We start from the raw sequence: 17002 nt of genomic DNA on the forward strand, positions 1-17002 counted from the left end.
ATAAAAAGATAAACCATGAAATAGTCAACTCCAATGAATCATCCATGTTATAAATGTAGTTTGTAACCTCAATAAATGGCTCTTGCATTACATTTTCTAGAATAGGTTATTCATTGTGATCTGAACAAAGATTTTAATGAAGAGACCAACTAGATGGATGGTTTAGAGCTCTGTTCATTATGGTTTTGTTGGATGGGTGGTCCATCATTCATTGATGTTGTCCCTAGAACCCCTACTATCTATAACATCCCAAGTTGCACTTTCAAACAGAGAGGTTCACTATGTACTCTTTACCTTTTGGCTTTGGACTGAGATGGTTGGCTCTCTATCAGTTAGATAGGTGCAGCTGCCTTATATATAAAGGAATTGCCAGTCCAGCTGCTCTAGCCAAACTCTCTGAACTGCTATAAATAGTACCTTTTCTAGATATCCGGTCTACCATCTATAGAATGTTCTATTGCCACCACTATAGAGCTGTAGGTGGTGAAACAGCAGAATTCAGGCTTTTTTGATCATATATTATATATAATACTGCTATGATTGAATATTACAACCATAATGTACATCGGTACCCAGCCATTGTAATCCACACATCCACACCCACACATATATAATAGCCATAGTTTGCACAAAACATACAAAATTAAATACAGAATACAGCCAATAGTTGATAGTTCAATGTCAAATGTCAAAGATAATTCAAATGGTTTATAACTTTATATTAGTGCAAACTGCAAACTGCTCATGAAAAATCAATGCAAATTATTAGTCTGCCAACAAATTGCAATGCCATGGAGATATGAAAATGCTTCCGCACTCCATGTCACAAATACTGTCCATGCATACAATGTGTAGAAATGGAGTTTTGAGTGGGGAACGGGAGACACAAAATACTTTTGGTTTTGTTTGTGACTTAATGTTTGGGGGAGTGGGTTTTACCTGGATATGTCTTGGATAATCCAAAAAATTCTTAGCTTTCAACACTGTACATCTGTGTTTCCAGGTTTGCTTAGAACCCTGTCCATACCCTGATTGGGTCAAACTCGGTAAGGTTGAGTTTGCACAGTGTTCTGCCTGGGCCTGTGGATTCATTCCATGTATGAGCTACAGGACTTGGCAGAATATCGGGCAAACTTAGCCTGTTTCTAGTTTGAACTAATTCAGGTACAGGCTGGGTTCTAATGAACCTGGTAACAGAGGTGTAGGTAGGTTGGAAACTAGGAATTTCCTGGACTATCGACTATTTACTATGGTACATCATATTTAATGATTCAGTGACAAAATGAATGCTACACCAAATATTTTTTTCTGTTATAAACACCGAAGTAGTTTGGCTGAAACATATCTTGTTAAATGGATATAGAGCAGAAAGATAATTTCTTGAGAAGGATCTTCTCTATGTTTTCTGTTGGAAGTACTCATAATACATGTATCCTATTCAACAATTTGCTGCATCTTGAAGATTCTTAAAGTTTTTGCATGTATGGAGAATCTAAAAATATACTTCAGACTCTTTTAATAGTGTGTAATCTTTTTTATAATTTTGTGATTTTGTCCAAGGGGTTGAGCTTAATTGGTTGAAATGTTGGGTTCTTGTTGTGGAGACACAAATTCAAATCTCAATAGGGATATCTATGCTGAATTATAAATTTTGACTCTTTATCTTCCATAGTTGGCTTCTAATGTGGATTTGGTTTCTGAATAAAGTGGATTTCTAAGTAGCGACTCACTTCTCCACAAGTGGTTTCTAGTGTGTTTTCTTATTAAGAGCTTCTATCAGTTTCTACGAGTGCTTCGAAGAGCTTGTATTGGTCTCATTTTGATGCTTGTATGAGCAGAATATTTGTAAATGATATGCAATATTTTTTTTGTTTTTGGGATTGTGGAAATCTGCTGATTGTGGTTGTGAATCTATGGTCATGTCAAAACAATTTTTTATTATGTAGAGCAATGTATACAATTCTGATCATATCAGGACATTTGTAATTATGCAGAGCAACCATATGATCGTATACCAAATTTCAGTGCTGCAGACGCTTTAAGACTTACTGGAATTGGAAGAAATGAATTTATTGATATCATGAACAAATGTAGAGCTAAGGTGCACACCAAAAATAATTTGTGGCTTGTTATTTGACCATTCTTGAAAGGCTAGGAAGTATTTTGTTTTATCATTGAAAATATTCTGCATATTTTAGCTGTCACTAATGTTGCCGTTGTCTTATTTTAGTGAAAAACACACACATAATGTATGTTCTATGGCTATTTTCAAGATGATTTGACTTATTGGAATATCTACATATAGATTAATTGAATATGTGAATGAATGGGGCTCTAGGAATGCGCCCCCAAGAGAGGTGAATTACAAGAAAATGATAATATTCTTAATTTGGTGCTCAAATATCGAACTTTGTTCTCATTTTAATTTGTCCCATTTAGAGCAACACAAAATGGAATAGCATGTAAGATAAAACATTTCTTGAAATTTGAAGAGGAAGCTCACTTTTGAAGAGTGAAGAGAATGATAAAATAGCCGTACATGAAAAATTAAAATAAACCTGGAATTTGGAGAATTTGTGTGTATACAATACGAACAAGCTTAAAGTAAAACTTTTTTCTTTATGTTCTTAGGATGGGCACTAGTTTATTTGGCACTTGCACACAATATAAGAGGTTTTATGATTTTTGCTTATACATAAAACCTAAAAAGTTGGTGAACCCTTGCAGCTTTTAGCTAAAAGCAGAAACTGAAAAGGTGCGAGTATAACACAAAAATGCAATTGGATTTAATTTACACACAACATGTGAATCAAATAAAGAGATTAGCATACAAAGCTACAAATCTCAAACAATAACTGCTGCAATACAAAGATTGCAATAAGTATCAACCAAGTTGCTGCTCTTGGTACAGGTCAGATAGACATTTTCATAGTTTGCAAATATAAATATTAAAAAATATAAGAATCATTCCTAATTTGCAAAAAAAAACCAAAAATAAAAATAAATTTTTTAATATATTATTTTAAAATTTATTTATATATTGAAATGATAATTGAATCTTCTAATTAATAAAGGAGAGGGATATTCCTTATACAGAATTACAATACGATCTTTCCATAACTATCGAGAATAGAAACACGAAAGACAGAAAGGAAACTTCCTAAAATTAACTAAACACGAAAGACATAAATGGAAGTTTCTAAATACTAACTAAATGACTGAGATGAGCATTATATCAATGTTACAATATTATTTTAATACACTTGTTTAATGGTCATCCTACTAATTACCCCAAAAGATGTGACATAATTTGCAGGTTATTTGGCCACAAACGCATAGAAGGCTGCCCCCTTCTCCTCGGAATGCTTTGTGACATGAGCCTGCTGTTGACACCTGTTGATGTGTCTTTTGTACACAACCAAACATAGAATAAAATACCTAAAGGTACCTTATCCTCTCTTGAACAAAGTTTCCCGACTGCTGAAGATCTTGCCGAAGGATCAATCGGAGCAACTCCAAGGTTCTTGTATGTAGGGTCTCTATGTGTGGATAAGCTTCTTGCGGTATGATATGATTTTGCCGGAATCACAAGGGGACTTACTGTTGACGACCTGAACGTCTGATTTGCTTTGGATATTACTGAAACGTGGAATTTCACTGGCCCTTGATTTTGGAAAAAAGGAAAAAGGATAAGGGTTGGAGAGGATCTAATCCTAAAACTAAGAATATAGGAGCAATGGATGACCTTTGATGAAACTCTAAGTCTTGCTTTGACATGCTAGGATCATCTCCACAAGGTTAGTGCGATCTTCTAAGGATGGCTTTATGATGTTCAGATCACCGCTACAAGCATAGACACCGTTAGGTTGATGCATATCAATGAAGAAGTGATAATTGAAGTTAAGCTTAAGCTGAATGATTCCAGTTGACTACACAAGGCAAGTTTGCAATCAACAAACCGCTAGTAGTATGGATATACAAATTTCTTCCATTCACCTAATAACATGAAATCAAATTTGAGAAGTATAGAGACCATGCAAATTGTTGAATCGACCCATAGAATTCACCATTTCTTCAATGAAGTTTACAAGTCTTTTGCAACAATATCTTGGCAACAATCTTTGCCTTCTCTTTCTACTCTACTCTAACTATTTCCTACTCTTTGACTATTCACTATTAGCTAACTAGTAACCTTTACAAATGAAGAGCCAAAGCTTTATATAGGGAGCCCTTTACAAACAGATGGCTCTGATTGACTTAGAACCAATGGTTAGGATTACAAGATAGAAACCCTAATTAGGGTTTGTTACAACAAACTTCCTCTAGCCAATGAGAAAATTACATTCCAAGAGTGAGGACCAATAGGAAGCAGGGGCAAGTACCTCAAAGTTTGTTCTGTCTCCGATGAGTCAGGTACATTGAATTTGGACACGCTGAGGTGGACCAATCCGACCGGAGGAATGATGACTGGGATGCCACCTTGCCAAATGCTTGTGACTTGGTTGATCCTCCTTTGTCTTTGATATGATGAATGATGTACTTCCTTTGCTTGACCAAGCTTCCTTATTGTCAAGTCTTCCTTCTCTAGTAGCATATCTCGCCCTGAAGTGCTGGCAAAGCCTTTCTTTGTCATTTTGTGGTAGAATGAGGTCGTGAGGCTAACTTGAACTCCTTGAACACCCCTAGTCTTCCAACGCTTCAAAGCACCTTGAGTCCTCCCTTTGTGCATGTGGAACGTCCTTGATGATGGATTGGAAGAGGTCGTCCTTGCCCTGGCCTGGTCTTCTTCCATCTGCAAAACCAACCAAAAGGTGATTAAGGACACATAATGAATTCATTCTAACATAGCATTTTCCACCTTAAATCATTAATGGGAAGACATCAAAATGGAATTTCGTTCAATATCCTCTCCAGGGACGGGCCCTATAAAAATTTCGCTCTGGACCCTTTGGAAGGGTTAGGAGCGAATTTTGACAAAGTTGCTCAATCAGACCTCATTTTCAACATTACTTCACCAAGATCAAGTCATTCACCTCCAAAATCGCCAATGAATAGGTTTTGCTCAAGGACCTAGGCAAAATATTAGACCACTAAGGAATTTCGCTCTGGACCCTTTGGAAGGGTCAGGAGCGAAATTCTTGTTTAGGCTCAAGTTCTATCACTTCTCCACTCCAAAATGTCTTCCAAGCCAAGCATACACTAATCTTCTCTCCACCAAGGCTTGGGAATCCATCTCTTGACCTTCATCATGAACAAATTAGGTGAGATTGAGAATTTCGCTCCGGACCCTTTGGAAGGGTCAGGAGCGAAATTCAAGTTTTAGACTTATTTCTTTACTTCCTTCACTTCAATTCACCTTACCAGGCAAGAATACCTCACTCCACCTTCAACCATGCCATAGGGATCAAAGTTTTGGCTTCACTCAAGGAGAAAATAGGTGGTTTGAAGAAATTCGCTCTGGACCCTTTGGAAGGGTCAGGAGCGAAATTCATTCCTTGCTTGTTTTCTCTTGCTTAGCTCCATTCTTCTCACTTTGTTCCCCTTGACTCTCCCTTTGGATCCTTCTCTCATGCTTGCAACACTTTGTTTGACCTCTAAATGGCTAGAAAAGAGAATTTCGCTAAAAATCATGGCCAGGGACATGACCTATCTAGGATTTCGCTCTGGACCCTTTGGAAGGGTCAGAAGCGAAATCCTTGTCCTAGCCTAAAATCTTCATCATTGGTGACCACAATCCATTCCAAGGCATGCCTAGGGGTCCTTCCAAGCTCAATCTACCCTGATCCATGCTTAGCTTGACACAAAAATGAAAGGAAAAGGTGGATTTTAGGAATTTCGCTCTCGACCCTTTGAAAGGGTCAGGAGCGAAATTCTAGTTTTGAGCACATTTCTTCATTTTTTCAACCTCAATCTACCTTAAAAGGCAAGGACACATCATCTCACTTCCATCCATGCCATAAAAACCAAGGATCTGACCTTCTCCAAGGGAAAAAATAGGTGTTTGCAAAAATTTTGCTCTAGACCCTTTGGAAGGGTCAGGAGCGAAACTCTAGTTTTAGGTTTGATTCTTCATTCCCTTCGCCCTCATTCACTTCCTAAGGCAAAAACATGTTGATTTACTTCCAAATACGCCCAAGGGACTAAGCTCTTGGTCCAAACAAGGAAGAAATGGGTGTCTTCTTGGAATTTCGCTTTGAACCCTTTGGAAGGGTCTGGAGCGAAATTTGCATTTTAGGACAAATTCTATCATGTCTCTCACTTCAACTCACCTCAAAGGTTAAGGAAACGTTGCTCCATTCTTCCCTAAGCCATAAAAACCAAAAGTTTGACCTGATTTGCAAGGGAAATAGGTGATCTTAGGAATTTCGCTCTGGACCCTCTAGAAGGGTCAGGAGCGAAATCCTAGTTTTTGCTCAATTCCTTCAAATTTATTAATCACTAGCAACTCAAAGTCATTCCTAAGGACATATCCAATCCTATCTCACCCTGACCCACACTTGACTTGGCACAAAACTGGGAGAAAAGAGTGGTTTTGTGGAATTTCGCTCTGGACCCTTTGGAAGGGTCAGGAGCGAAATTCCTACTCTAGGCTTGACTCTTCATCTCTTCACCTCCAATCTTCTCTGGAAGGCAAAAATACATCACTCTCCACCCAAGGAACACGGTTTATAGCCTAAGCAAGGGAGCAAATGAGGTTTATAATGAATTTCGCTCTAGACCCTTTGGAAGGGTCAGTAGCGAATTTCATCCTTTAGGCAAAATCTTCATCTTCCAATGCTTTAAACCACCTCTCAAGGCAAGAACACATCAATCCACCTTCCAACATGCCTTAAAAACCAACACTTGGCCAAAACTAGGAAGGAAATGAGAGTTATGGGGAAATTTGCTCTAGACCCTTTGGAAGGGTCAGGAGCAAAATCCTCATTCTTGGTTGATTTTCCACTTCATTTATCCAATTCTCTCTCAAACTTGATCAATTTCAAGGTCCTTTCATCATAATCAAGGCAATCCACCATCAAACTAGCTCCAGACAAGGCCAACCTAGGGCTTAAGGCAAAAAAAGAAGGTCAAATGGGGGATTTCGCTTTGGACCCTTTGGAAGGGTCAGGAGCGAAATTCACCTTCTAGGTTGATTTCCATCATTTTATTGCTTCAAACCTTCTCTCCAAGGCAAATATGCATCCAAGTCTTCCAAACCATGACTTAGAAGTTCCAAACTTGGTCAAGTTAAAGAGCAAAATAGAGGAAATATGAATTTCGCTCTAGACCCTTTGGAAGGGTCAAGAGCGAAATCCATGTCTTAGGTCAAAATCTTCATTCCTCAATGCTTTCAATCACTTCCGAAGGCAAGAACATATCAATCTAACCCCACCATGTCCAAGGAACAAGGATGTTAGCCCAAACAAGGGAGAAAATAGTGTCTAGGGAGAATTTCGCTCTGGACCCTTTGGAAGGGTCAGGAGCGAAATTCACATTTAGGCTCAAATCTTGACTTCAATTCTCACATTTCTTCATCCAAACAAGTGTTTTTCTCTCAATAATGTGTAGGAATGAGTTAGTTCTAAGTTTGGGTCAAAGTAGAATTTCTTATGGAGAATTTCGCTCTGGACCCTTTGGAAGGGTCAGGAACGAAATTGAAATTCGCTCTGGACCCTTTGGAGGGGTCAGGAGCGAAATTTGACATTTTGGTCTCTCCGTGAGGATTCATATATGGAATATAACATTTAAGTATAAAGAAGAAAGATACAAATACTTTAAGTTATATTCCATATATACTATCAGGATGTTTGAGAGTGGTTTCGGACCTCTAGGAGTTATAATGCAAAATCTAGTTTTTGGAGGATTCTTCAATTTTCCAGACTTAGTCAAATTTCAGGATCAGCATGACATTCCAGACAGCCAAATTTCAGGACATTTGAAGATCAAGATGACATTCCAGACTTTATCACTCACCAATTTGACCTAACTTAGACCTTCAAAGATGATATTCACTCACCAAGCTTCATTGACCTCCTCAAACTCAAATAAGAGACAATTTAGCAACAAGAGCAAAACCTTGTCCTAAGGAAGACTTTCAAAGATGACCCTAACCCGGAGCATCCACTGACTCACCTTTAGCTAAAATGGAGCCTGCTCCCTTAGTGATCCCTCTGGCAACACTCAACATGCAACGGCTAATAGACAAAACCTTAAAAGACCTAGAAAACAAACCCCAGAAAGCAAAAAGTAGGGGTCTCCATTTACAATGGGACGATGTGTGAATACATCACAACAAGACCCTCCCTAGTTCTGCAAAACTTTTGGATATGACCATGTTTACCACAATCCTTCCAACCTGATGTTTACAATGTCCCCTTATTTTATGATTTAGGAAATAGGGAGATTTATCTTGCAAAGATCAATTGCAAAAGACTTCTTTCCATCAAGTCCAAAATATCACTATGAATTACAATATATGATAACACTTATAAACTTATTTAATGGATAAGATATGGATAATGATAATGTTATTTCAAAGAATAATGTATATATTGAATATAGATCATTGCTATATCTGATATAAACTGATACAATTATGCAAAGATGATCTTGATAGCTTTCTCTGATTTAACAATGGGGGATGTGCTATAATGTTGTTTTATAATCACTTATAGCGATTGAATTGCTGTCTCTAATACCATCTTTCAATTCATGCAACTGATTCCACTTATTGCTTATAGCAACAATTGCTATGTCTAATATGTCGATATGCTTGTGCAATTCTGATTAATGCTGCTATGTCTGATATTAATCCTTTGATTTATGCAACAAGGTGCTGTCTCTGATCTTTCCTTAAGTGTATTCAACCAAGAATGCCAAAGGCAATCGCTCAATATAGAGCAGATCCACAAGGGATAAATAAAAGAGATAAAATCCAAATCAATGCCTTGAATGAATGATGGGAATGTCTTCTTATATCTGCCTTCTTAAATGATAATTCACTTAGTAGAGACATGCCCCATGTCCCTTCAAACTTGCCATTCTTCATAACAGCTATTAATTGTTTTCTTCATTATTATTTTTGTCATCAATTAGACTTTGCATTCTTTCACTATGATTCACACTTGTAATCGCTGATGCCTCCTCATAACTTAATCAGGATTTAATATTGTTGCTCTTCATTAATATTAATTCCATTGGTAATGATATAGGTTATTATAATCAATATCGATTATTCTTCTGTTGCTACTAATCATTGATTAGTTAAATCGATATGATTGGTCAAGGGATGTCAACCACTCAGTCTCTGTTAACTATATTGCTGTTTAATGATTCTTATTGTCTTGCTAACATCATCTTCTTTGCTATCGTTTTGCCTCATACGAGTTGTTATTTACTAATTCTTATTGCTGTCAATAACAACGATTATCCTTAGCCAAGTAGGCTTTATCGTTCATCCTCTAAATCTCAGTAGATATTGCTCTTGTCATTGTCTTATCTTTAATATTTATTGATGCTTGGCTTGGTCGATTCTCTTGTAAACAAGTTCAATCTGCATATTATATATTGTTTGATATTTTGAACGGTTTATATTAATCTCTATTGTAGACAATCGGGCCATTATGCTAATGATGCTTGATGCTTGATCTGTTTATTGTGCATCGTCTTCAGTCATGTATGAAGCATATCGATATTAATTTTATCTATCAATCTTCTTGTTTGCTATTATGGAAGATGATCATTGCCTTGAGGATGTTGATGGTGACATCATTCATCTTGGACTTATCCTTTTACCTCATAATATTATTAGGAAAATTGTCTTATTCATAAGACTTTACAATTTTCCGAATATCTTATGTCTAACCGCATATGTACATTTACTTCTAACTATAGATCTATTTCTACTGTCTTCTTACTAGCCCAAGGTTTGCCACTCCATGAACATAAATCGTTTATTGTTGGCCAACTCTCTAGGTTAAAGATGGGGATATTACAATGTTGGGTAATATTGCTATCTCTCCCACTATCCAAAGACACAAAAAACGAGATCAGATTCTCAAAAAACTTCACAGTTATGAAAGAACACGATTTTGTCAAAAATCATCAAAAGAAGCAACACCCACGATTTTGTAAAAAACTGTCAAAAAAACTTTTGCTAGAAGAACATCATTCGCCCTAGAAACCCTAGGTGTGACCCAAAACAAGCTGCAAGAAACCATGATTTTGTGGAAAAATCATCAAACCATCGATGCGATGCACATGATTTTGCGAAAAAATTGATAAAAACCTTTGTTTTGTGGAAAAAACAGTAAAACCCCATGACCACGATTTTTAGGAAAAATCATGCAAAACCCTCCCTGATTTTATGGAAAAAATCATATAAAACCCTTCCATGATGTTTTGTGGAAAAAATCTGAAAATCCTTCCTGATTTCCAACAGCAAACCACTTTCTTTTATAAAAAAACGATTCAAAAAATATTCTCCTGATTTCCAACAGCAAACCACTTTCTTTTATAAAAAACGATTCAAAAAAATTTCTCAAAAATATTCCAGGTATAAGCCACAATTTAAAAAAAAAAAATTTGCCAAAAAACTTAGAGCAATCTATGCTCTGATACAATGAAATGATAATTGAATGTTCTAATTAATTAAGGAGAGGAATATTCCTTATATAAAAATTTATAGGACGATCTTTCCATAGTGAAAATGATCGATAGTAGAAACACGAAAGACAGAAAGGAAACTTCCTAAAACTAACTAAACACAAAAGTCATAAACAGAAGTTTCTAAATACTAACTAAATGACTTAGATGAATATTATATCAATATTACAATATTATTTTAATATATATTTCTATTAATAAAATAAATAATTAGTATATAAATAAAAGTAATATATGCGTATATCTTATATAAATAATAATACAAGTATCTAAAAATATAATACTGATAGATAATATTAAAAATATATGAAAACATAATATAATAATAATATCAAAAACATATTAAATATAATGTGTAGAGCAGGTATTGGTCGTCAAAGTGAATTCATATGTGTTTTATTTGGCAGGTATGTGCCAGCAAGTCGGACTTTTGCCCCTACTCTATAATGGGGTCCCTACCCTATCTAATGGGGTCATGGTGTTGGGATGGAAAAGAAATAGCTGATCCTATTGTTGATCCCTTTATACAAATGATTGATTAGAGAGAGTGGTGAAGGCAGGATTCATTCATGTTTCTCACTAACTATTTCCATTTCATGTTCCATCTACCAAATAATGTTCATAGAGGATTAAAAAACACCTAGGATGCCTAGGCTGGACCTTGGGTGAGCCCAAGGCCATCCCAAACCCACATCAAATCTCAATCTAAATTTTCACAATACGGGAAGACATATAGCCCAAAGCAATATAACATATACCTTCGATCAATGTTTGTTTACATGTTTTTGACATTCAAGGGTTATTGTGTTCCATGCTTAACACTTTCCCATGTTAATTATTTGCATCTCTTCATACAGTGCCAAATTCAAAATACTTCTAATAGAAATGGCATTACAACACAACTAATTTTCTTTAGCTCTTGACAAAATTATTTGGAAGTTCAATTCAACTTCTTAGTCACGAAGGGAAAGAGAGGGAATGTTCCTTCAACCGAATATTTTGGAGCTTAGATATTCAATTAGTTTAACCCTCTTTTAATAGTTGAATTGTTACATGACATCCTTCAAACCTAAGTCACAAGGTTCAGTGAATTTCAAGCTTGAAATTTGAATTTTAGCGAACATTAAACTTATATATCAAATTCATTAAAATTCGCCTTTAGATTCGTAGAGGAATAGTCGGGTATATTTTTTATTGAATTATATCCTCAGAAAGCATTGTTTTAGGGTTTAAGGAAAGTGTTTTAAGGGTTTTCGGCCTGTTTTTTATGCTAAAACATTCCTAATTGGGAATCTATGCCATCACTAAGAGCTGTGCACTGTCAAGCTGTGCAACTTCTACAATTTCTGCCATGTGATGACTCAGTCAATGCCGTTTATTCCACTTCCACGCTAGTTAGATCCATTGGCTTGTCAATGTCGTTTCTTTTAATTCCACGTGAATTAGATTTGTTGGTCTAGACGTCCAGAAATGCCATGAATTTTGGTTCTTTATTTTTTTCATTATTTATTTTCTATGTAGGCTTTTTCATCTATAATACTTTATCAAGTATTTTTTTCATTTACATTAATTTTTATTTTTTAATAAAATATTTGATTTATATTTGTTATTTGTTTTTAGGGCAATATTTATCTATAAAATATATTTTTAAAATTTTTTCAGTAATATATGTTAATAACTGTATAAATGTCAAATAATATTTTACTTAAATTAAATTGTTATTAGAAAATTTAATATCTATTATAATTAAATTTATTATTATTTTATTTTATTTTTAATATTAAAATTAAATAAATCAAACTGTCCTATTTTAAACTATTCAATTTAGATTTTAAATTAGTTATATATAACATTTAAAAAATATAAAGTATCTAAATTAAATTTAACAAATATACTTAAATTTAACATATTCAAATTAATTTTAACAAATATGTTATTTTTAATAAAATATTGTTTAATTGTTTTTTTCTATTAAGGATATATGTTGACATAAAAAGCTGATTACAATAGGCGCTGTTAAACAAAAAAAAGAAAAAAAACCATAGACAGTTATGTCAAAAGTTTAGCAACCACTAAACTTAGCCTACATAACTATCTAACTTTACAGAACTTTGAGTTACATCGCTGAGTAATCAAATAGATCAAGTATATATCATGAAAGCAACAGATTTCTCAAAATAGAGCAAAAGGAAGTCATCACGAGCAATCACAGAATGCCTTCCTCTCTACATGGGATCCATGCCATCCAGCCTTGCTGTCCCTCTAACTACCTGAAGACTTTGTCATCTCTGATGTATTATTCATATGGGTGACTGATTATCTCAGCCATAGGAGTTTCTGCTAGTTGTATAGCAGTGAGTGGAGCCACTGTGATGACTTCATCTCCCTGTTGTTTGTCACCTTTCTTGTGAGCTGCCACGTCGTTTATGAAGCCATGTAGAGCAGTCTCAAAGGGGGAAGGTTCCCGGCTCTCCCGTGACCATGTGTATCCATGTGATACTTCCCAAGACCCGATTCTTACCATGCCATCTTTGAAGAGGTCCTCGAGCTTCTTCTTTTTGATCTTGATCGCCACTGTAGCCTGCACATCAATTCTATAAAATATGAGCCTCCTCAGAGACTCAGTAAGGTTCCTGGAAATATCACCAAAAACATTGTCATTTCTAAGTTTCCAAATATGCCACATAATTAAAGCAGAGAGGAGGCCAAAAAAATAGTTATAAGACTTCTTAAGACCCCTGATGGATCCAGAAAGAATCTCAAGCCGGGATAGGGTAAATCTATCAGAGAAACCAAAGATTTTCCAGATTTCAATAGCAAAGGAACATTCGAAAAAAATATGAGGGACAGTCTCTGGGAGCCCACAAAAGCTACAAAAAGAGTGATCACCATTGGGAAGCCTGAGAGGAAGCCTGTGCAAGAGGAGACGCCAAAGAAAGCATTTGATCTTAGGCTCGACAAAGGAGGACCACAACTTACAGAAAGTCTTCGACCATTCAAGAGGATCAAGGCAAAGATTCCAGCAAAGGTTCACATGGGGGATAATGGAAGGGTCGCCTGCCAGGAGAGCATAAATCTGCTTAGACTTGATATTGGGAAGGAAGGATCCATTAGGCCATTTGAATTTAAGGTGGCAGCTGAATTGGGAGATAGGTAAGCCAAATCTGGATCTCAGATCTTCCCAACCAATAATATTCCCTTCTTGAATAATATCTGCCAACTAAGAAATACCTTTCTCATTCCATAGTCTAGTTGAACACCCTTGAAGAAGAGCAAGCGACTTCTCCTTGTGCTTAAGATTCCACCAAATGGATCTATTGCCACAGATCAAGTTTTGGCTGTGGTTTATCTTACTATCAGTTATATATTTCTTAACTTGGTCCCATCCTTTCCATATAGATTTAAACACTACTGAGCCATGTATTTTAATATCCATGTTACCAGTCATGATATCATTGAGAGATAAATTATTCCATTTCTTGTTATTCTTAGGAGTTCCCTTAACAATGTTGTTCCTTATCAAGACTTTCCAAGGTTCTTCCCCCTCCATAGCCCTTACAATCCATTTGGTGGCAAGAATGATTCCTTGGAGCCTTAGATCCTTAAGACCTAATCCCCCCTGCTTCTTCTCTGTGGTGCACCACTCCCATTTCACTGCATGTCCTTTCCTATTACCCCTGCCATCTGACCACAGGTAGTCTCTAATCCTCTTATGGATAGTGTTAAACTGATACTGACAAAAAAGCCAAGCAGAGGAATAGTAGATCATATAGGAAGAAAGGATTTTCTGACAGACCTGCACTCTCCCGGCCATGGATAGGTATTGACTATCCCATTTTAAAAACTAACAGATTTTAATATTTAGTTTATTGATTTTGAGCTTTTTAATTAAATTTAATATTGTTTTTTAATGGTTTTTAATTTTTATATTTAATAAATTAAGCTGTCATAATTTAAAAAAATAAAAATAATTATAAGGCGAATTTAATGTCGAATTTTTTTTTCTAATTTTTTCTTTGTTGAATTTCATTCGAATTTTATTGTTGCCGAATTCAAACTCGAATTTGAACCTTGTGACTTGGCTTCAAACATTCTTTTCTGTGGTGCTTTGTAGACTGTTGTTATTGTGTGTGTGGTGGCTAGTTGTAATAACTGAACAGTCTACCCTTTTCATGGTGAGGCCAATAGAGCACACCTCTTTGTCTCTCCTATTTTTAAAAATTTTTTTTTCTTTAAAATAATTTTCTTTCGGACAATTAATGTTACTGAAATCTAGAAGATAGGCACTTGTTTCTCTGCCCCTGACCTGACTTTGTTGCTGCACCCTTCCTTACCTGTTGACTTGTTAAGCTTAGTGTCTTATAGAACAAGACTGACTCTGAATGTTGATGTCTTTTAGGTTAAACTGAAGAACTAGAGTCAATGTGTGTTTTGTCTTTGTTTCTAATAATATTGAAGTTTTAAAGCAATACCAGAATTTGTTTTCATACCTTTAGAAGATATCTAATTGCAGAAGTGGACAAGCACCATAAAATTCAAATTCAAAGCATTGCTGCCCTATGAAGCATGGCTAAGTGCAATACTCTTGCTGACATGAATATAGAATAACTTCAAGTTTTTCCATTAAAATTTATAGTTTAAGAACTAAAGAGAGAAATAGTGGCTTTATGCAATTGGACAACATCGCATGTGTTATAAATGCAGATTTACATAATCCATTGCACTTATTTGCTTTGTAATTGGTTATCATCTTCATCAGGACAATTTTTGAAAGATGCCATTGGAGTAGAATTTCAAAGCTTACTGAGCTTATTGTTTTTTTTTTATGTTTCTTGATATTTAGTTGGATTTGTTATAGTAAAATAAAACTAAGTTATTTTCCTTTGGGTTTTCACTGATTTGTGTTAACTGGAATTATGATCCTTACGCAGAAAATTATGTGGAAGATTAACAAATCAATAGTAAAGGAGTTCCTGCCAACAGAGCCAGTCGATTTCCCGATTGAACCATGGTGGGGTGTCTGTCTTGTCAACTTCACCTTGGAGGAATTTCGGGTGAGTTTGAGTCTGTCCCATAAAATTTGTTGTTACAATTCTCCTGCTTGCATGAAAGTCAAAAGATAAACTTTTTATATACTTCTTTTGCAATTAAAACATTGCTACCATTATAGAAACAGAAGTTCAATTTTATTTCTTAGCAAGTTGGAAAGTGTTGATGCTGTAAGTTGATATTTGTACCAGTGATCTAGTCTGATTACCTTCACTACAACTACTCTTCTGATTGTTACCAAAGGTTTTCTTTACAGCATACTTTATTCATAGCTTCTGCTTGTTTGTTTGTTGGCATGTATTACTTATCTGATTATTATTATGTTAGTTTATATGCTTGATGACATTTACATGCTTATCTACAATCATAGAATAACATTCAAAGATACAAGCGTGTTGGTTTCTTGCATGTTCAGGTTCAATTAAAATAGTGTTATTATAAATGAATTTATCTGTTATTTGAGCTCTAAATTCTTTAATCATGTTTTCTTCTGAAATAGAAACTCACAGAAGATGAGATGGCAACAATAGACAAAATCTGTAAAGAGGAGGCAAATTTGTTTGTGTTGTTTGATCCTCAAATAATTCTCGGGTTATACCGAAGAGGATTAGTGTACTTTGATGTCCCTGTTTATCCAGATGATCGGTTCAAAGGTCTGTCACCTTCTCATTTCTCATTTTAATGTACATATGTAATTTGCCTGAGAATAGTTTTTGGGGGGTAACAAGTAATGTGTTTTTTGTAGTTTATGTTTGTGTATAAGTCGCTCAAGCAAATATTGCCATCACTGCTACTGGACTTATTACCAAGTTGATTTCGTTAAAAGAATAGAATATAATGTCCTTTTTTGAATAAGTTGGTTCTTCATGCTATAACAAGAATGCACCAAAGTTCTTTGTTATGCAATTTTTTTTAATAAAATAGCAGTTCAGAACAGACAAAGAGGTTGCCTGCTTATTGCTGCAGTTATACTTCTTATGGAAAATGTGTTCTAGACGCATCTTTGTTTGTTAATTGCAGATTTAATAAATTATGACAACAAACTTTTTTCTTCTTATTATATCAATTATGAAGTGTTTCTGTTGGACACAAGGAGATTCTACTAATTTACTTGTGTGACCAAGTAGATGAATTAGACTGAAAAGCAGAGGAAGTTAAAATAGCTAATTATGAGTGCTAAATTCTTTCCATCAATTACAGCAAAAAAATAAATTTCAAAAGTAAATCTAGATTAAAATCTCTGGAGCAGAAAAACTTAATAGGAGGGCTAAAGCCTAGAGAAATTAATATATTCAAAGCCACGTATATT

At 35.2% G+C, this 17002-nt stretch overlaps 1 protein-coding gene across 2 annotated transcripts in view; it reads left to right on the plus strand.

Moving 5' to 3' along the window:
* LOC131029556 (uncharacterized) overlaps positions 1 to 17002 on the plus strand; it is a 185003-nt gene that overhangs the window by 60772 nt on the left and 107229 nt on the right. For both annotated transcript variants that reach the window (XM_057960069.2, XM_057960075.2), the window contains exons 5-7: positions 1995 to 2101; positions 15576 to 15698; positions 16193 to 16346. In XM_057960069.2, the coding sequence (XP_057816052.1) occupies positions 1995 to 2101; positions 15576 to 15698; positions 16193 to 16346 (384 nt within the window). The remainder of the gene's footprint in view (positions 1 to 1994; positions 2102 to 15575; positions 15699 to 16192; positions 16347 to 17002) is intronic.

Source organism: Cryptomeria japonica, chromosome 10 (assembly GCF_030272615.1).
Source record: "Cryptomeria japonica chromosome 10, Sugi_1.0, whole genome shotgun sequence".
In the NCBI taxonomy this organism is placed as follows: Eukaryota; Viridiplantae; Streptophyta; class Pinopsida; order Cupressales; family Cupressaceae; genus Cryptomeria; species Cryptomeria japonica.